The 21,548-nt window shown below is 34.6% G+C and overlaps 3 protein-coding genes across 5 annotated transcripts; 1 reads left to right on the top strand and 2 right to left on the bottom strand.

Moving 5' to 3' along the window:
* Positions 1 to 2,545: 2,545 nt before the first annotated feature.
* LOC132183815 (citrate-binding protein-like) lies at positions 2,546 to 3,521 on the top strand. The gene is made up of 2 exons (XM_059597254.1): positions 2,546 to 2,837; positions 2,933 to 3,521. Exons 1-2 carry the CDS (start codon positions 2,562 to 2,564, stop codon positions 3,344 to 3,346), a joined length of 690 nt encoding a protein of 229 aa, XP_059453237.1. The 5' UTR covers positions 2,546 to 2,561; the 3' UTR covers positions 3,347 to 3,521.
* Positions 3,522 to 3,553: 32 nt separating this feature from the next.
* LOC132183814 (sterol 3-beta-glucosyltransferase UGT80B1) lies at positions 3,554 to 17,490 on the bottom strand. Of its 3 annotated transcripts, XM_059597252.1 has the most exons (15): positions 17,026 to 17,479; positions 16,097 to 16,857; positions 14,194 to 14,342; positions 13,394 to 13,636; positions 12,741 to 12,852; positions 12,023 to 12,193; positions 11,332 to 11,395; positions 10,722 to 10,779; positions 9,873 to 10,050; positions 8,404 to 8,534; positions 7,157 to 7,259; positions 6,065 to 6,141; positions 5,470 to 5,517; positions 5,042 to 5,191; positions 3,554 to 4,017 (listed from the first exon to the last, which is right to left on the bottom strand). In XM_059597252.1, exons 2-15 carry the CDS (start codon positions 16,431 to 16,433, stop codon positions 3,817 to 3,819), a joined length of 2,022 nt encoding a protein of 673 aa, XP_059453235.1. In that variant the 5' UTR covers positions 16,434 to 16,857; positions 17,026 to 17,479; the 3' UTR covers positions 3,554 to 3,816. The 3 variants fall into 3 exon arrangements, with proteins under 3 accessions (XP_059453235.1, XP_059453234.1, XP_059453236.1); XM_059597251.1 differs by having other exon boundaries at positions 16,097 to 17,479; XM_059597253.1 differs by lacking the exons at positions 3,554 to 4,017; positions 5,042 to 5,191 and having other exon boundaries at positions 5,482 to 5,571; positions 16,097 to 17,490.
* A 1,528-nt stretch (positions 17,491 to 19,018) lies between these two features.
* Positions 19,019 to 20,423, bottom strand: LOC132183978 (UPF0496 protein At1g20180-like). The gene is made up of 2 exons (XM_059597455.1): positions 20,351 to 20,423; positions 19,019 to 20,055 (listed from the first exon to the last, which is right to left on the bottom strand). Exons 1-2 carry the CDS (start codon positions 20,385 to 20,387, stop codon positions 19,019 to 19,021), a joined length of 1,074 nt encoding a protein of 357 aa, XP_059453438.1. The 5' UTR covers positions 20,388 to 20,423.
* Between the last annotated feature and the right edge of the window lie 1,125 nt (positions 20,424 to 21,548).

Genomic DNA, 21,548 nt, shown 5'->3' with positions numbered 1-21,548 from the left:
TTTTTTTTTTCTAATTTTCTATTAGTTTTTTGTTTTTTTGTTTTTCTGAATGCTTTTCATTTTAAACTACACATATGGGGACGAATTTAAGTTGTTTTAATTTATTTTTTAGATTAAGGAAAGATTGAAATGATTTATTTGATTGCATTAAATATTGAGTGAAAGACTCAAATTTCTTATTGTTCTTTTGTAAATTTAACTGACTTTGTTGTTCATTATGTTTTTTTGTGTTCCAATATTCTTTCTACGATTTTTTATCTCTTTCTTTGATGAAAGAAATAAAACTACTCCTATGAGAATAAATATTTTAATATGTTTTATGGGTCTTATGATTTAAGGGTCTTATGTTTTAACTTATTTCAGCTGGTTTTAAATTACACATATGAGAATTTTTTAATATGTTTTAATTTATATGGATTAAAACTAAAATTATATATGGTTCTTATGATAGTATATTTTTATGTGATTTATATATTCTTGTGTCACTATGTTCAACAATATACTGTTGAATAACCTTTTGTATTTGTATTTTTTTTTTTCTATTGAAATAGGCACGATAGATTTTTTTACACAATTTTTTTGACTTATAATAAAAAATACAATGGAGATGTATTTTAAGTTTTAAAATCAAATTATAATGAATAATCCTGCGCATAGCGCGGGTTCTAAGCTAATATATATATATAATTGGGGAGTTTTTAGTAGGAGGGCATAAAATTGTGACATGTGGCATTTTAAAATGCTGCCAAGTGTCATTTTAAGTTAAAAACAATCAAAAGTTACCACGTTTCACACTTTCACTCAAATACTGCTTCCCCTTCCATTAAACGTAATAAACTAACCGTCTTTACATTTTAAAACATCACATACGACAACAAAGAAAAGAAAATCATCTTCGTCACACAAGGTTCTCTTCTCTTTCTTTTTCTTTTTGTGCTTCTTGCGAAAAAAAATGTTCTTTTAATTTGTACAATTTTTTTTCTCTCCAAATGTTTTTAAGTTTGTTTCTAGATCGTCCTCCTGTTCAAAATATTTCAAAAATTAGATTTAATTACGTTAGTACATTTTTTGTTCTCTCCAAGTGTTTTTCAGTTTGTTTTGATTTCAATATTTTGTTTCACTTTCACTCAAACATGGCTTCCTCTTCCATTGAACGTGATAAATTAACTGTCTTTACAGTTTAAAACATCACAAACTACAACAAACGAACAGAAAATCATCTTCGTCAACAAGGTTTTCTTCTCTTTCCTTTTCTTTTTGTGCTTCTTGAGAAAAAAAAAAAAGTTCCATTTAATTTGAAGAATTTTTTTCTTTCCAAACTTTTTTCAGTTTGTTCCTAGATCGTCTTCCTGTTCAAAATATTTTAAAAATCAAATTTAATTACGTTTGTACAATTTTTGTTCTCTCCAAATGTTTTTCTCCTCCTATTCAAAATATTTCAAAAATCAGATTTAATTACGTTTGTAAAATTTTTGTTCTCTCCAAAAGTTTTTCAATTTGTTTTGATTTCAATATTTTGTTTCTAGATCGTCCTCCTGTTCAAACTATTTCAAAATTTAGATTTGATTCTGTCTATACAATTTTTTTGTTTCACTTCAAACGTTTTTCAATTTGTTTTGATTTCAATATTTTTTCAAATTAAAAAAAAAAATGTATAAACACATACTAACAAGAAATCAGAATTCATTTAACAAACTGTTCAAAAAGCAATTGCAATTCTTCAAATTGTCCTAATTTATCATGTTTGTAAATATAGAAATAATTTACAATACGTCTAGAGGTATAGCCATTATTCTTCTTGAATTTTTATTTAATGCCTTTATTTTGTTTTGTAGCATTAATTGCTTAATGTTGTTAGTGTACGTTTTTCTCAATAGATTTCCTTGCTATATAAATACTACAATTAATAAATTGAATTCTTATATAATTATATTATTTAGTTGAAATATGATTCAAAACAATGTCATTGAAACTATTGTTATATTTATCTTAACTTTTTTACAAAAAAAAAAAAAAAAAAAAAAACTGCTAATCCTTCTCACTTCTGATCCTTCTATTTTAAAAAATAGCTCTTTTTCCTGGGTCGGATCCTTCATTCCTTTTCACTTCTGATCTGAAATAAAGAGAGAGTTGGTGATCCTAAAACCGAAAAAGTGGTAAGGTTCTTAACAATAGACTCAAAATAAATTAAAACAATACAGAAGTAATTAAAAAGGGTAAAAAAAAAAAATGAGTCAAATAATTACAATGAACTATTCTCTTACTTATTTAGTCTTAAGTTTTTTTGTTAGCCCCTCATTAGCCGATAGCATTGTAACACAGTTTCTAATACTTCAATATTCAAGATTTAATCCTACTTGTTTTCCTCTTTTTTTCCTCTTTTAGCGATAATTCTCATATTTTTAACTTTTATATAGAATTCTACACACCCAACAACCAAACACTGGAAAAGTGCAAATCCGCCAAACAAAAGACTGGAAAAGTACAAGTCCACTCTTGAAATCTGCTGGCGCCAAATGCGGAAAACTAGTCCTGCTTTTTGTGAGCTCTCTTGAACTTGTATGAAAATGAATTCTTCTTTCTGCAATAGTGTTCTAGTGATCTTGCTTCTTGTGAGCTCTTTTGAACCTCAGCCCCTTTGTGGTGCTGATCCTACCGATGGATTCACCCCTGTGCCTCTTACAGACGACAACCTTAAATTGCAGAGGCCATATAATGTACCCCTACAGGACCGTTACAGTTACGAAAATGGAGTTCGGACGTTATGGGTCTACAGCAATGACAAGCCCTTCAAGCCCGACAGTCTGACCAAGCCACGCACTGAAGTTCGTATAGCTGTGAGCTCTCTCTAATTAAACCAACTATTTTTTTTTTTAGTTTAAACTTTTGGGATAAGTGATAATTTAACTCTGTTTGGTTTTGCTCGCTCCAGGGACATGACTACTCATCGGGAGTTTGGCAGTTTGAAGGGTATGCTGTTGTGCCCAAAGGGACCACCGGTGTGGCAATAGCGCAAATCCTTGGTGCAGCGGAGGGCGCCACCACTCTGCAGCTGAGGATCTACAATGGAGACTTGAAATATTATGGTTCTACGTTGGTGGCATCAAATCTGTACGACAAGTGGTTCAGAGTAAACATTATCCACGATGTGAATGGAGGGAAAGTGAGAGTATTCATCGATGGCGTAGAAAAGTATGTGGGGAAAGATAAAGGGAAAGCCACCATGTATTTCAAGTGTGGAGTTTACACCCAAGATGGTTCCAGCAACTACATGGAATCAAGGTGGAAAGGGATCAAACTTTTCAAGAAATTATTCGATCGTACGTGTGATGAGCCACGTGCCTGATACATGCTTGAATAAACCCTTTACTTTGTAAGGCCTAATAAAGCATGAATAAACCCACAAATTGAAAATTCCCATTTGTTATGCACCCTCAATTGGTTGTGAATAGTACCTGCAATTTTCTTTTATCAAAAGAGTTCTTTTCAAACCACCAAGTATGGACAATGAATATTAAATATCATATAAAGCAAATGATAAAAGATGAGGACAACCCACAAAATGGTCTAATATGACCAAAGTTTACTGATATATATCTATTCTACATCAAGAAATAAGCCAAACACTGCTAGGCAATCTGGGAGAAAAATCTATGCTATCCTGTAATATCACTCGTATCTAAATTTCGTCAACTCAAACCCTAAGGGAAGCCATTGAATGAAATGAATGAAATCGAAGGAAAAATTGATATAAATAACATGACAAATAAAAAATGGGACACGACTATACAAACACTACAAAATACGGCAAGAACTCTACAAACCACAAGACAGGCAGCACAACTTTCCAATTTGTAGAAAAAACCATTGCAGAGGGTTTTGTTGTTCATCTTCCTCAAAGGATGCAGTAGGCATGGGTAACTCTGAAGGTAAATGCCGGTGAAATGCATCTACTGCAGCCGCAACACCATCTTCATTCTCTATCGACTTCGCCAGTTCCATTGCTTGAGATTTAACCTGGAAATGTTAAAATCTAATTGAGAACCAAAACATGTCTGTGTATCCCTCGGACTATATGTGCGGGACTAGAATCACGGAACAAACTGAGGACGATCCTAGAATGTCTGGCTATGTACACCAATAAATGACTAATTTGATATGACAAAGGCTGCTGTAATAATACTTTATAATTAGGGAAATTATATATAAACTCCTTAGGTCAACGCTCTTTTTTTAAAAACTCCTTGAGTTTTTTTTCTTTCGGAAATTTAGTCATTGGGTAACTCGAAACTACTAGAAATTCCCTACCGTTAATTTTTGTTAACTGCCGTTAGTCCACTCAAAACTCCCTGTTTAGTATGATTAAAATATTCATTTTTATTAATTTAATTTAAAAAATTAAATCTTAAAAAAAAAAAAAAAAATTGAAGGGTGGCCAGGGGTGGCGGTGCCACCCCCAACCCCTCTGGGGTGGCCGTAAGCCACCCCAAACCCACAAGGGGGTGGCCACGAGCCACCCCATGGGTGGAGGGGTGGCCCGCAAGCCACCCCAAACCCCCAATGGGGTGGCCGCGAGTCACCCCCAGGGGTGGTTGCCCACCCTGGGGTGACTCGCAGCCACTGAAATAATTTAGGGTGGCTTGGGGTGGCCCGCGGCCACCCCATTGGGGGTTTGGGGTAGCCCCTCCACCCATGGGGTGGCCGCACGCCACCCCATGGGAGTTGGAGGGGTGGCAGTGGCTACCCTTCAATTTTTTTATTTTTTTTTTTAAGATTTAATTTTTTAAATTAAATTAATAAAAAATGAATATTTTAATCAGATAAAAATGGGAGTTTTGAGTGGACTAGCAACAGTTAACAAAAATTGACGGTATGAAATTTTCTAGTAGTTTCGAGTGACCCAAAGACTAAATTTCTAAAAAAAAATACCCAAAGAGTTTTTAAAAAAAGCGCGTTGACCTAAGAAGTTTATATATAATTTCCCTTATAATTATATATATGATCCTTCAGGGTATGATGCAACCATGGACATAAGAGATACCTCTGGCTGGAGCATGAAATTTATAGCATTTGAAAGGCTCTCGACGCTGAGCTGAGATATTGGAATTGGTGCAGGTCCCAGCCCTTTTTGATGTACTCTATCTCCCCAGAAGAACTGATCTCCAAAGAATGGAACTATGGTTGTCGGACACTGTAATTCATAAGTTAGATATTAGATACACCCAGAAAAAAATAAGAAATGAATTTGATTCTAATTGAAGTTAAATCATGTTGCTAAGGAATAGGCAAGCAATCATATATATAACTCACTTCTATCTCCCGTTACATCATATAATTTGACTCATTCACATAATGTCTTTCAAAATTTCAATGACAATAATATCTCAAAGGTATTGAAACATTCATATAATTCAAATGTCAGACACCGTCAGAAATCTTAGAGAAATACTACTTCGAAAAGTACATTACCCCAGCTTTTAGCCCTGTAGCCGTGGTTCCAGCACCACCATGATGAACCTGCATATTCGTGGCAATTCAGCTTCCAGTTACGTTCTCTTTTACAGACATATACTTCATAACAACAGGAGCAAACATCATCATTATACTATATAGATATAGTAAGGTGATGCAATTACACATTTTTAAATAATTGACAAATTACCATCTATCTCAAAAACTTTAATGAATAAGAATGAGTGAATCTAATAATTTGATTAATATTCTAAGACTCTCTTACAAGTGTGGGCTTAAACTTTCACTTAAGTGATGCTCAACACATAATTTTTAAATTTTAAGTGGGAGGTAGAGTGGAAACAAGTTTCAATTTTAGTGCTAGTTATTCATACTATGATAAATTACTACTTATCTCAAAAATTTAAACTAATAATGATCATCACGTACAAATTGTCCAGTTGCTCTGCAGCTAGTAATTATGATATGTTTTTCTAATGGTGCTATATACCGGAAAGTGTGTAAACTTCATTAAATTCTAAATAATCACAGTCCAGTACTTACATTTACCTACATCAAAAGTTCACTTAAGTAAACATAGAGTGAAACTCACCACGGCCGAACATTGGGGAAACAACCAATCGTGCGGGCATTCCTCTATGAGGAAAATATTGTCAGGAACCTCTGTAACTGCAAGATATATGAGAGTAATTATGCATGTTTATCACTTAAAAAATGCACAACCAAAACTTTGTCTAAAGTACAATTATTTACAAACATATTCCCAAAATTTATCACTCAATAACAAGCATGTATAATATGCATTTTTTTTTTTTATAAGTAATACAGATTTTATTAAAAAGCGTAAGGCACCCCCTAAATACACAAGCATGTATAATATGCATTGACAAACAGAGTAACATTGATTAGTCTTTCGATACACATAAGTATAACGAATAAGAGAGAGAGAGAGAGAGATTAAAATCTTCTAAGGAGAAAAAAATGTGGAGTAGGTTTTTAAAACAGAAATATAAAGAAACTATGGGGTAATGTAAAGAAAACTATTTCAAAATTTGGATACATAGAGTCTTTTCATAAAAGATATAACAAAGAAAAAACTGAAGCTCCTTCTGTGGCATGGATACAATATTTGGGACTCAAAAACTCCAGAATACCATAATGCTAAGAAGATCAGGGGCAGTAATATGCTGAATTATCATGTCATCAACACATCTACAGAAATTAACTGTTTAGAGCATCCTAAAAATATTGGGTGGTTCAAACTTGACTACACGCCAAGTGGTGGGTAAGTATGGAGTTTGCATTTTCTACTAAGAATGCACTGAATAACTATATTCTCTGGCCTTCCACTATGGGCTGATAAAATTAGAAAAACTGATTCTTCATTTCTTTCAAATTAAATCATTTTAGTTTTGGAATATTATCCACTACCATTCTTTATCTGGTAAGCATTCTATTTATGAGATTGCTCTATAGTAGATATAATTTAGGATATGCTTCCATAGAAAAGTTACGTTGTTATCTGTCCTCCCACAGTGGAGACAATAAAAACTCCTTCACTCTATGTCTCAGGATAATTTCAATCTATAATCAAGATTTTGTTCTTCTAACCAAACAGTGAGAATTTGGATGTCATCTACAGGTGAGAAAAATAATAGAATTCAACCATAATGGAATTACTTACGATACCCAAGACCTCCCCAGCCTCGGTCTATTATTCCTCTTTGCTTTGTATCTTTTAATGCCTCCAATACAATATCTGTCGTTTTCTTGGGATCTTCGAGAGGCTTAACAAACAGACAAAAGCATTATCAATTATAGTCTCTCAAAAAATTCACGAAGAAAAAGCACATCTACACAGCCAATAATATAAGCTGATGCATGCCATTAAAAGTTTAGAATAAGATTCTTATAGAACATTTATAGGCCTGTAAAAAACAAGAAGAAAAAAATTGGAATCCATCTGCTACAAAATATGTCACCCAGACCGATGTGCAATTCAAACAGCTGTGGGACTTATATGAGCAAAAACTACAAGAAGAATCACAGTCTACTATTCCAGCTAAGGCATGGAGAGATATGATGGAAGACAACTTGAGTTTCACTCCATGGGTACAAACAACAAGAAGAAACAATGATAATAGTCTTGAGGATAAACAGTCCTTATACAAGTTACAATCAAAATTTCATTTCATGTTAAATTTTTCCATAGAGTAATTCGTGTATTAGTGAAATTACTTTTCATGTATCAGGGCTTCTGCTAATACATCTCAATGTGAAGGATCTTGAGTTATAAGGTTAATATAACAAGGGGAAGTATCTCTCAACAATATCAAGTGGAATTATCTTGAGTTACTATACTAACACTACAATCAGGTAAAAGAACATACAAGTTTAGGCCTTGCTAAGTTATCTAACCAGCTCATATCTGATTTCTTTCAACATATAATTGGCCAAATTATAAAAGAACTACATACAAGTACTTATAGCAACCTTAGTTGAAAAGTGACTTTGATCCTGCATGTTTATTGCAGGGGTCCTCTATAATGTCAGTTGTTTTTTGCCAGTGAAACCAAGAAAGTATACATGAAATGTACGGAATCTAGCCCCAGGGAATATAACGTCAAGCCCTGTCCAGGTCTCATTCATACATAAATTGAAAGGTCTGGACCAATTCAGAATGTAAGTGATGGATTTGAGGTCCAAAAGTAAAGTCACATCATTTAGAAATTAATAAAAACATTAAAATGATAAACTACAGATTATCTAGACAATATAAATTACTGATTTGACCAAGGCATAGCAGGTCACAGGAAACTGTTTCATTAAATCATCATATCCAGGGAAATAACACTCTCCTACAAATGACAAGTAAAAATGACACATGAAAATATAAGTAAATTCACCGACAGTTTAGTGAGGTCACCATACCATGCTCCCAAATCCAATATATATCGGTTCAGATCCTTTTTGAATCCATTGAAGAAAATCGTCTTGAGGTTGATACTTCGACCCAAGGTTTAAGAAACAATAACCAACGACATCAACTAAAGGGCCCCAATCTGCAAAACAGTTAGTGAAGTCACCCTCGATTAAGTTCGCCATGCCATAATATAAAGAATAAACATTAATGTCGGGCATTCCAAATATATATTACTAACACCATAAGTACTAAGAAGTTTAGCTAAAAAAAACTCGTAATTGACAAGTATATTAGTATGTGTAAATGAGTATATTCGTATACTGTCATGAAGTAGGAGGTACTTGCCAGTGGGACCCATCTTAAAATGAAAGAAATTATAAGATCACCAAGTGACTACAGTGCATGCGTAATTTTTCATTCTCCTAACATGTCAACTAGGTCTCTAACAAAGATACCATCATTAATATCAAATATGAAGTTCACTGCTTGGATAGCACCCCACTGTGTTATTATTTCGGTATTCCAAGTAAATGCAAATTTTCATAGGACATCGAACTTAAGCTAGTAGATGTGATATGCATCTATAGAAAATTTTGAAGGACACTGCAAGTTATGGAATCCCCAAAAACATTAAAAATAAAATGCTTACGAAGGAGTGGAGAAGAGTGATAAAAGCTTCAATTCATTAAAAGTTTGACAAGAAAAATGGCTAGCAAATATGTTTGGTACATACAAGTTGTCATCTTGTTTTGATGAAGTGCAGGGTAATGGGGAAGAATTTTATTTAATTACTGAGCTATAACCTAGCTCGACTAAACAAAAAGAACTGATATTTGGGCAGTGTGGAGATAGGACCTCTTTTACATTTATTCCACCAGGCACCAACTACACAATACCCATATTAGGGAACCAATATTAATATTAGTAACTAAAATTATGGGTGAAAGAACTATGTATGATACATAAATATGATTTTGGGAGTGTGACAGTTGCATCTCATACAGCAATTAGTGCAAAAATATGGAAGTCCAACTTCCATTATGATAAAATGGTCCATATTAGATAAGAAAAAACCACATATTTGAAAAACCAAATAGAATAAGAGAACAGAACGTATTTGGAAAGGATAAGTTTTTTCAACCCATATATAACTCTCAGAGCTAGAAAGGAATCAAGGACATAGTAAAACCATAATACTGGAAAGGAAATAAGTTTTTAACCCATCAATACCTCTAAGAGCAAGAAAGAAACCATGGACATAGTAAAACCATAATACTACAAGATAACTAGCCAATAGTTACAATACAATTCAGTGACCATGAGGTGGTTGACTAAACATTCATCCTTGCATGGTATGCAAAATGACACTTAACAACCATATAACATACTTCAATGGAATGAAATAACTAAACCAAAAGAGTATCATCTACTATGATATGATTATCATACATTCTTGTACAAACAAGAAGACCCCTACCTTTTGGCTTTGGCACTAGATGGGAACTCCACATATAGCCTGTTGGCAAATGAGATATTGACCCATGGTACGTACTGAAGTATGCAATAGGAGCAAGCTTCAACTTTCGTTTCCTGAAGTCGTTAATATATCCCCTTATGCCCCACCAAATCAGTAAATCCACAACAATATATGAAAGCTGGATACAGCAAGGACAAATGGAAATAGGTTGTTGGTGAAATCAGTCCAATGGTTCATTCAATGAAATTAATGGTGTGTTTGGATGAACGATATTAAGAAGAAACATTACTTGAAAATGAAATTTTCAAAAATTAATGTTGATTTTCTTGTTTGAGATAACAAGTTCATTCAAAAATTTAGTGGAATTTTGAACTTGAGATTTAACAACATGGGATTTTCAAGCATCCGAAATTCAAATTCAATTTACAGTGGGGAATGTATCATTATGTAAATTCTAACAAAATTACACCACCACCACTGTTATTGTCCTCATCACCGCCATCACTTCCAACGCAGCAGCAATCAATGGTACCACCACGACCACCTCCACCCTCTTCTGCCATCAGTACCATCATCACCATCACCACCCCTGCAACTGTAGGTGGTACCACCAGCACCACAACACAACTGCCTTGACCCCCTGCTGCTACACTACCAACACCATACTACCACCACCAACAAATCATTGCCACCCCATTATCATCATTGTTGTGACCATTAAATACTTTAATTTTCAAATATACTCATCTAAATAAAGAAAGTAATTCATTTCGAAAATTCTGAAGAGTTTTCAAATTCTTCATCCAAACACAACCTAAATGAAATTGTGGTAACTAACTAGAAACATACCCAATAACCAGCACTTTGAGGTACACGTGCCAATGGGTGAGGGAATTCATAAGTCGGCCTGCCTATTGAAAATAGATGTAAGAAGGTATAACTTAATATATAAATTAAGACAAAATAAACTAGCACCCAATGAATATAACATGCTTTTGAAGTTCAAAATCACTCTTTTGATTTTCATTCAATTCAGTCACAGAACACCAATCCAAGCTATGTAACAAAGAACCCTGCTTCTATCTTTTCCCCAACCCCACTCCCTCATACAATGTTGGACTCCTATTGTTAAAGGTTGTTGTGTCTAATGCTTTCATCATATCATTATCATCAACACAAAATGCCAGGATGTTTTCCAAGTGAATTCATGGATGCATTATACACCAGAACAAAACTTGTGTTAAAAAGTGAAAGTGGAATCTTTTTTTATTTATTCAAGTAAAAAATATATTATCAATGTCATTTCACACAAATTTGAGGAATAAAAATAAACGAAAAGGGATCCCATCCTTTGAGGCAGGTAGAACATATTACTATTGGATGAATAAATTGAAAATGTGAGATGCTCAAAAAACCCTCTATCTTTGACACAAGGAACATAGAAAAAGTATAAACTCACGTCCAAGGCATTGTGAAGAAAATGTGAAGGGGTACACCAAGAGCTTCAGCAATATGTGCATGTCCTGCAAACCAGAGCTCATGTTAAAATCTGATATTCAATATTATGGAAATATATGATTGAAAGAGTGTCCTTTACTACAAGAAAAGATAGAAAGTTGAAGGGTAAATTCATGGCTGTTATGAATTGTTGATAGGCAGCAGGCCATCTATAATTCACCTATAATATTCAGAATCACATAATTTTTTTTTTTTTTGATAAATGAATCACATAAAGTTTACTACTAAAAGAATCTGTTAATTCTCAACAATTGGCGATGAAAGTCATTGAACTTCAATATCTTCAGATAAGATGTTTTATTATACCTAGCTTTTGGTTCCATAAAGAACTGAAAATGAAAGCCATCATATTTCGAAGTTTTTGTAGTTACAAGATCTGTTATCCCACTGCCATCATTCTTCTTTTTCAGCTTTATATCATTAACATTACGAATTGCCAACACCTCACATGGCTATCCAGAACCAATTGCAGAGCTTCTAATAGAAGACATGGAACCAGCAAATATGCTAAAGACACAATAATTATGCCTCTGTAAAATAATACGGTCAACTTTACGAAAACCAACAGATACAAGGTGTAAGGGCAAGATGGTTAAATCAAGAGGCAAAATATTAACTTTGTATGAACTCACCATAAGCTGGAGGGTTTCCAATAATTGCCTGAGCTTTAAAAGGGACACCAGTTTCCATATCTGGTTCTGTGCATGCTGGAAGGAGAGATTCAATAATGGCCTTCAGTTGCTTCCTTTGTATGGATATTTCTCCTGGTCCAGACGGTATGAAACCTTTATTTCTGGCCATATCTAAAGTTAAAAATCACTCATATTTAGTAACGAAATACAAATTTTGTATCATAAATGAAAAAAGAAGAAAAAGAATGCACTTGACTCTAGCAAACACATTTGGACAAGTTAAAAAAGGGGCAAGTATTGAGGGTTAATGGGAGTTCCAAGAGAAAATAATATCTTTGAACAAGCCTCTGGAGAAGTAGACAACGGCCATTGGGCTAAATTGCACCTCCATCCCCCATACATATGCGGTGGTAGTCATGGTCAGGGTTCAAAATTCCCATGGGTTGGTGAGTGGATTTACCAAGAGAAAAAAAAAGTCTCAAAAGAAATAAAAAATTTGACCCTTTCATAATATTAAGAAAAAAAAAATGAAATACATTTGCCAATAAGATGTTAATGCTTCTGTATAGGCTCCTAAGGCCATAGAAAAATAGGAAGAAAACAGGGTAAAACAAAAAGAAAGGGTGTACAAAGCAATCGAGTAACAAATTTACCACCAAAAACAAAATTGCAATATAACATTTATATAACAGAAATTTCCATATTAGGGATCTCTTACATCCTGCCAAAACCCGAGGATCACCACCTAAAGGATAGAAGTCCACCCCAGCTGACCTTACAAACGTGCTGAAGTTAGCATGAGTAGCCAACCTTACATGATGACCAAACTCCTGCAAGTAGACACAATCTTTTCAATAATAAATCAATTGATTAAAAATAGTGCAGAGAAGAAATTAACATCTGGTACCCGTAAATTACGGAGGGAAGCATGATACTGTCACATCAGAGATTTATTGTGCCTACCCTAGTGGAATAATATCAGACCAGTTTCAATTTGACAAGGTTATAGCTGTTAGCTTTCCACCATTAAATTTTTGCATGCACTCGTGTTTAGCAGTGTTATAACTATCTGTGTATCACCGTGAGAAAGGTACAACTGAAAAACCAACAAAACTGAATAAGATAGAGACCACTAACACAAAAGGCAAATTTTCCATGGAATGTTAGCAGATTGTCACTGTAACCTTAAAATGCTTTGATCATTAATTTAAATTTTAGAAGAACCTAACTCATTAATGAAAACCGTGTCATGATACTAAAGCTATGAATACCTAGGGGTATGTGCGTAAGACACGAGAATTGGTGACACGAGAACAGAGTTATCTTGACAAGACAATGCAACAAGGTAAATTTGCAAATGATAGTGAATACCTGAAGTCTCTTTGCTATAGCTAGGAAAGGCTGTACATCTCCTCTTGTTCCAACCACAAGAATGGCAATTTTCAACCTGGGAATTGATTTATTCGATTCACAAGTGAGATCAACAACATTTATATGTGCCCTTTCAGCAGTGTGAAGCTCCAGCAACTCTGAAGCAACTGGTGCACCTTTAGTGATATCAACTTCTACTGTCCCATCATTTTGTATCTTGACTAGGTTCACAATTAGCTTTTTCTAAAAGAACAACACAAGAAGTAATTGTGATCAGTAAATAGAAAGACCATACATGGACCACAAAGACAAGAACTCTGGGCAAGGAAAAATAAGAACAAAGAACCTGAATTGTTATGATTTTCTCAACAAAAAAAAAAAAAAACACTCAACAGATAATGGGTCATCAAAATGCCAGGATGGCTATTAGAAAGAGTAACAGAGCAAATAAAACATTAATAATTTACAATATTGTTGATAAATGAGGTGGGGTGGATATCTAGTAGCCTCAACCATTGTAGCCATTATATCACTAGATAATGATGATGATCAAGTTATGATGCCATTGTTCTTTTTTAAGCTCTTAAGCATAGAAGTAAAAATACATTATAGAATGCCATAAAACAGAGACTATGTCGTTCCATATAAATAGAACAGAGACAGCATTTAAGATCCACATAATCAGCATGGAACAGCGAGGACAAAATCATGTTGGTTATGCATGTTTCGGATGTATAATCAATGCCAATCTCACATAGGAACTAGTATGGAAACTTGCAATGCATGATTCTGTTCTCTACCTTTTCACGCTCCGACAGTCTATCCAACTTTAAATCATGCCTTGGAGCCTCCTTCTTCTCCGTCATGGATCTAGATAATGAAACCTCATGGTCATCAATTAGCAGATTTCTGTTAATGCTGATAGGTGCAGTGATACAATGATCCAGGCCTTCAAGAATAGATGCTTTGACATCAGTCAACATATGGAATAAGTATTACAACAAACAAAATGAAAACATTCACCCATTTTGTCCTAGCATAATGGTATGGACTAAAGACATTTGTGGTGGTTGGTACGGTGTCCTGGGTTCACTTCTCACAATTGACCCATTACATAAATAAATGAAATTGAAACATTACTAAGCCCATCCAGATAAAAATTAAAGATGAAATAATTATTTGAAATGATGAAATATCTATATTTTCAACTGTTACTTTGCTCAGATTTGAACTTGGGAATTTCAAAACATATGAACACTATACAAATAGCTTTATTTTTATTGGTAAGTTACACGCACATAACCAATGAGTCTTGCACGAATCCACTCTCACCGCTCCGACAAGGGGATGGGAGAGATGCCACTTGAGCAAGAGCTCATCAAATGGTTGTGGATAACAGTGACATTATATATTAGGAATTAAGGCTTTCTTTGGTAGAGTATATTATCACATTTTCAGAATATAATTAGTCCTTTTACTATTCTGTTGTAGTGGAAGCGATTGATAAAAGAAAAGAAGTTTGACGACTTCAAATCTATAAAATTAACAAGTTATCAAATAGCTTAGAAAACAAAAGAAACTGAAAAAACTCTCTCTATTACTCAATATTTCGTTCTCAAAGTTGTTATACAATCAGCACTCTTTAAACAACGGTAAACACAAGGCTTCAAACGGAAGAAATAAATACTATAATCAATCTAAACATGGGCATTTTCCCAACTATGGAAAGTATAACTAATGCCAGCATTCTAAAGATGGGAAATCTCCTAAAGTTGGAGAACTGAAACTTAAAAAGAATCCATTTAAGAAGGAAATATTCAGCTAATATGGAGCCTAATCTCTAAAGAAGGCAATCCAAACTAAAATTGAAAATTCCTAGTCTATCATAGGAATTAATAAAATTGCAGTTTGACAACAAATTGGGATGAACAATCAGTTGGGGTCTTGAAAAAGGGGGGGTTGCTGTCCTACATCTTGTTCAATCATAAACCACGCAAGGATTCAATAATTTGGTTGATTGTTTCCAGGAACTTCATTTATGCCACAGGTTGGCCACAATTCTAACAAACAATTTTTTGAAAAAAGCAGAGGGGCCCAATGCTGAAGTTATTAGAGTGAAGTTCCACAATTTAGACACTAATAAATGAAAAGAATTTAGTATAGACAGAGTAAAATCAAATCTACAGATAAAGCAATCAAAAGTAGGTGTGCAGCACAAACCAGTCCTTCCTTTTATCACATGTCATTCTACTCTACTACAATCTGAGTGTCTATCTGACAGGTACAACTCCCGGGAGTAGCGTATTTAAATGGTTGCTTAGTACAAAACTGCAGTGCCAAGATAGACATTCCAAGTAGAACTATATGGTCCAATAATTGAACCTTGGGCCTACCACAACCAAACAAAGCTTATGCAAGATAGAGAACTCCTATGTTCATTGCATAAAAAAAATGTAATGATTTGGTGATACAAAATATCTCAGCCAAATAGCTCACAGTGAAGAAGATAGTATACCATGTTAACTAGAATGCGTTCAGGAGCTTAGGTATCAGTTAACGCTAGACCCTTTCAACTATCTTCATTACCAAGTTTAATTCTTAGTTCCTAAATGCAAAAATAACAGCAGGAGAAACTAATATTCTTTCAAACAATTAGGAAATTATGTCTTTTATCAAGAAACCACTTGAGATTGCCACACTAACCTCTTAGAGGTGAAGAACTAACATTCAGTTCTTTCGAGTGAGAAATCTCTAAAGCTGACCGCTGCCCTGAATTGTTCTGATCATCTGCCTCCTGAAAAGAACCTGCATTAGACTGTTCATCCGCAGAATCCTTTTCCACCACTGATTCATCAACACTCGACTGCTGCACTGAATTGTTCTGATCATCTGCCTCCTGAAAAGAACCTGCATTAGACCGTTCATCCGCAGACTCCTTTTCCACTACTGATTCATCAACACTACCAGTCTGCTCAAAATCCATATCAACTTCTTGGTTGCTAACGCCTTTTGACAAATGATCAACCCCATTACTTCCCATTTGACCAAGTGCACAGCTTCAAAAACTGAAACCCAATAAATCCACAACTCCCAGAACCTCTAATATCAATCTCCAATATCCAAATGATTGAATCACCAATAATTAAAGCTGAAGATGTACGGTAACGCATCAACAAGTAAAACCCACCAGCCCCAGAACTTCAAACAATTTAATACAGATCCCAATATCCAAATTCTCACAATCACCACAGACTAGAGCCCTGAAATGCACAAAACAGAATCCACAAGCAAACCTCACCAGACACACCACTTCAAAAATCTTGAACAGCAATTCCCAGCATTCATATTATCAAATTTTCCGCGAAAATCAGCACTGTATGTGCTGAAGAAGATTGGAAAGACAATATAGGCAGACTTCCAAGTCCAAAAGAAGCTACAATTTAAGACCTCCAACGCTCAATGTGCTTTAGCAAACACAAAACCAACCAACCAGTCAATAAAACGCGTTGAACGTTTGGTGAGCAAAGTTATTAAAGTTTAAATCCGCTTTACCCTCAACCCAATACAAGAATCAAGGCAAAGTTAACGTTAAGCACGTCAAGGGGATGAAACTGAAGGCAAAGAATACGCACCGCAATGATGGGCACTTCCCGAACTATATCTGCAGGCAAAAGGTGGCACTTCAAACGAAAGAAGAGCCAAGCAATCAGCTACTTCAGCAATCCTGGGAGTTGTCCTACCAGTACATAGAATTTAACGAAAACACAAGTGAAAATATATAACGAGAAATTGCAGGGGTTTAAGGTTGTTGGTCGGGTTGAACCGTTGAACAGAGGCTTTGGAGGAACAAAGAAAGTTCGCCCTGTCTGGTGTTGAAGAAGCACATGATTGGAAAATCCTAAGGAAAGAATTGTATCCTGTAAAGGCTACAACAACAATAGTAAATTCAACATTTTGATTGCTTTCTGGATTGGAGATGCAAGAGATTGAAAAGGGTAGTGGAAAAGGTTAATTTCTGTTGTTAGTGGGGGAAAATGTGAAAAAACAAAAAGGAAAAGAAAAATGCAAAGAGTTTTAAGGAAAAACGGAATCTTGTACAGCGCTGGCTTTGTTGGCTTACTGTTACTGGCATCCCGACTTTCAGCGCGGTCAAACGATCGATCAAACCTATTAAAAAAAATTGAAACTATTTTTTTTTTTATTTAAAATAAAATAATTGAGATTGAACATGAATATTCTACGGAAGCATATTCTTTAACTTATTATTATTATATCTGTTTTGAGCTAATGGCGGCATATATTCACTTTTTAACCTTTTTCCACAAAGAAGAGAAAGAAGACGATCGGTCTAAGAGAAACTGATCGGAAAAGGAAGGGTTACAAGCGAAACCCATAAATCTACCATTTTCCAAGCAAATGTTGATAGGAAGAAGCAGCGTAACACTATACAATGGGAGCCAATAATTGTTGATTGAAAATAATTAATTTTTTATCTTCGATTAACATATTATTTTTACATTTATATATATAACTTTTGAAGTACATTTTTGCACCACCAAATTTGACACGTGTCACTAGCAAAACAAAGAAAAAGTCACCGAAAATTTTGGTAAAGTTCTTCGCTCCTCGATGCTAAATGTGCAATTTTAGCTTTTTCAGGTGATAAGTTGGACTCAAGACCCTAAAGACACGTCCTCACCCCGAGCAACAAAGAATAATGATTCAACAAGTTCGAAAGATGACTCGACAATAATTCGACGAGAACCGAGCCACGAGCTCGATGGGCTAAGACCAACATCGCGCAATAATGATTTGAAATAGTGGAGGCATATGCTCGACCTAATGAACTCCTAATTTATGTCTTCAACGAAGCATTTGGTGTGTAGCTTTTACAGTGAAGACACCAAAGAAACGCTTAAATGAGAAAACTTGCACGTGAGGCGAAAGAATGCTTAATGGAGGCCAAGAAAATAGTGACTTTGATACCATGTAAAAAAAACAAAAGAAAATAATTGAACAATAAAATGACTTATTTATAGTTGAGTGAGATGAGTGAAATAAAGTAAATTTCATTAAATACAAAATCAAGAAATAATGCCAATTGATTTACAATAATTAAGATGAGCTAATATGTCATTGAATTAGGAATAACAATATGGTAGGATCCAAGATTCTAACCACCGTATCTCGATAGTGTCCATTGCATTGATGCCGCACATGCACGTGCACGTGATGCGGGTGGTGGTGTTGCTACTAGGCGGCTAGTCTTCTTCTCCATCACTCAAATTATTATTAAAGTGAGTAAAATCCCTTATAAATTAAAGTGATTGACTTCTTTATATCTAGCAAATGTAGGACAAATTTTTCTCTATACACTTCAAAATTTTAGTTTTTTTTTTTTTTTTTTTCCCCAAAATTTTGGATTGACTTTAATAAAGTAAATCTTACCGATCAATCCACTTTTTTTCTTTAGATAGGAAAAATATGTGTCATGATTATTTAAAATACCCCAAATAATGCACAAGAACAAAAACTCTTCTGAGAAGTCAATGATATACTACACAAAATCAATCTATATATATACATATACACTATACAAACACAAGTGTGTATATATATAGCTTCTTATTTCTCTACACGACATGAAGTCATGATCTCCTTAATGACCAAAGCTCTAGCCCTGTTAATGGTTACAAGGCACAAATATACATGCTCTTCAAGCTCCTGCACTTGCTTCCTGAACCCAACATCTCTCTTCTTAATCTCCTTCACTACTTGCAAAGAAAACTTATCCTCCCTCCTCTCCAAACAGAATCTCATCAGTGCCTTTTTGTACTCAACCTCATCGTGAAGCCGTGCCACAAGTCTGCTCATTGTATCAAAATCTCTGTTCAATATGTAAGTTCCCTTAGCAGCTACATCAATCTCCTTCCCCACTTTCCTGAGAATCCCACTTTTGAAAAATCCAAATCTCAAAAACTTGTTTTTCAAGCGCTTCATGGGGGAGCTGATCATAAGTGTTGGCACCAAGACAAGTGTGCTCATGAGAGTGTGTGTTGCTACAACAATGGCTGCAATTGCTATCAACCCACAAGCTGCTATCAAGCAAATCCCAAAAGCCTTCTTGAAATATTTGATCAGCTTAAGTTTTCTTGCCACCCTTTTTCTCACTGACTTCAGGTGGTGCAATACCAATGAGTACCTGTCGAGTATCAGCTTAAATTCATGCTTGTTGAGGATAATAAAAGTGTTTAGCTCAGAAATAATCAGCTTGAGATGCTCAGGAGAATGATAATCATTATCAATTGTATCAAGGGTATGGTGGTAGTTGGATTGGATCTGTTTGATGCTTTTGAGGAGGTGGCTGCAGATGTTTGAAGCCTCAGCACTGATGTCAAAGTAGTTGAGCATAAGGCCTTTGAGTGCAGGAATCTTTGAAAGAGTTGCAGCATCAAGAATAGCTGGTATGGTGTCTTGACCAGGTTCAAGAAGAATTTCAGAGAACTCCTGATTGCTGCAGAGTGATGCATAGGATGGCTGGTTTACAAGTAATTCAACTTTTGTGAAGAACTCTGCATATGATTTCGTTCTTAGTGCACTAAAGTACTCCTCGTTGACATTCAAGCTTTTGCAATTAGCATCTCTCAATTCCTTATTACCATCTGAAAACCAATGTTAAACTGTCAAATTATCATCTTTTCTTTTTCTTAAAAATTAACAAGTAGAATGATAATACATGCAATCATTCTCTTGTGAGCTATAGGGATTATTTTTCTCTTTGCCTCATTAAAGCTAGAAGCATAAACTTCAATACACCTTCCCTTAAAATTGAATCAGCTTTTTGGTTCTTATTGTAAAATAAAACAGAACCCACGAATTATTTGAAGGAAAAAAAGATCTCAATCTCATTAGTAGCAAAAAAAAAAAAAGCTGAAGATATTATAAGAACATATATACCTTTTTGGGTCGTTGAAGCACTAGCTTTTGCCCACATCTTGAAGGAAAGATCTAAACTGATCAGTTTTGGATACACAACTTAGGCTTAGGAAAGAATAATGAGGATGGAGTTGCCTATATATTCTATTCAACTTCCTTGGCAGTCTGTTGGAATTGATTCATTTAATTTGCTTTATAAAGCCTCTAAAAAAGCTTAAGGATTGTATTTCACGTTATGATTTTTGGGAACTCTAATCTTATCAAGAGAGAGAGAGAGAGAGAGAGAGAGAGAGAGATGGTTAACTTCTCCAAATTGTTTGCAATCTTTTAGGCTACATTTGCTGATCATGAAGAGCCTCGATCCCTTCTTTGGGGCGACCGACCTTTTATTCCATCTGGTAGTTAATTATATCTGTTGTCGTTACTATGTAGCATAACTTTCAAGCTTGCACAATCCTAAAACTAGAGGATTAATTATCATCATCGAGGCTGAAATACCCTTGCTTTACAAGTATAATATTATCATACCCTTGACGTTGGCCAATTACTATTATCACCTTCCACAATGGGTACGTATATGATATTCTTATCTTGCTACTTCTTTTAAAAAAACAAAGAAGAAAAAAGAAAAAAGAAAAATCATTTAGTAGCTATTTAAGTCATGGGTTATTACATAAAAGAGAGTAATATTATAGTATATCGACATATGTTCATAAAAATGTACGAGAAAATCACAAGTGCTAAGAAAATATATATAAAAGTTTAATAATCTATTATAAAGTAATATATCATTATAGCATGCATCATCGATCATATCGTCTCAGAATCTTGTTGAGTACGTAGAACTTTTTGGAAGGTTCTCTGCATCTAACGGTCTTCAAATCGAGGGAGTCACTTTTAACGTTAATGGCCGATCGAGATACATTAAGAGCTTGCGGCTCCTGCGGCCAACTTGAATGGAATAGCTATCCACACGTGGAAAGTTGTCACATTTTCTCTCGTGTTTTTTTCTTTTGGCCAAGTAATAAAAGCTATATATAGAGAGTTCTCCGCAAGATATTGCTCTCTTAATTAATATTAATTAACATTAATATCCATTAATGGGTACAGCTCATTTTAAGTCAAAAGGTAGTAGAGAGAGAGAGAGAGAAAGAGGAAATAATTAAAGTTTTAGGGGCTATAATTAAATTGAAATTAATATTTGCAGCAAATAATTGAT

Source organism: Corylus avellana, chromosome ca6, assembly GCF_901000735.1.
Source record: "Corylus avellana chromosome ca6, CavTom2PMs-1.0".
Taxonomy (NCBI): Eukaryota; Viridiplantae; Streptophyta; class Magnoliopsida; order Fagales; family Betulaceae; genus Corylus; species Corylus avellana.
The sequence above is the reverse complement of the archived record's forward strand: the minus strand, read 5'-3'. Positions and strand labels throughout refer to the sequence as shown.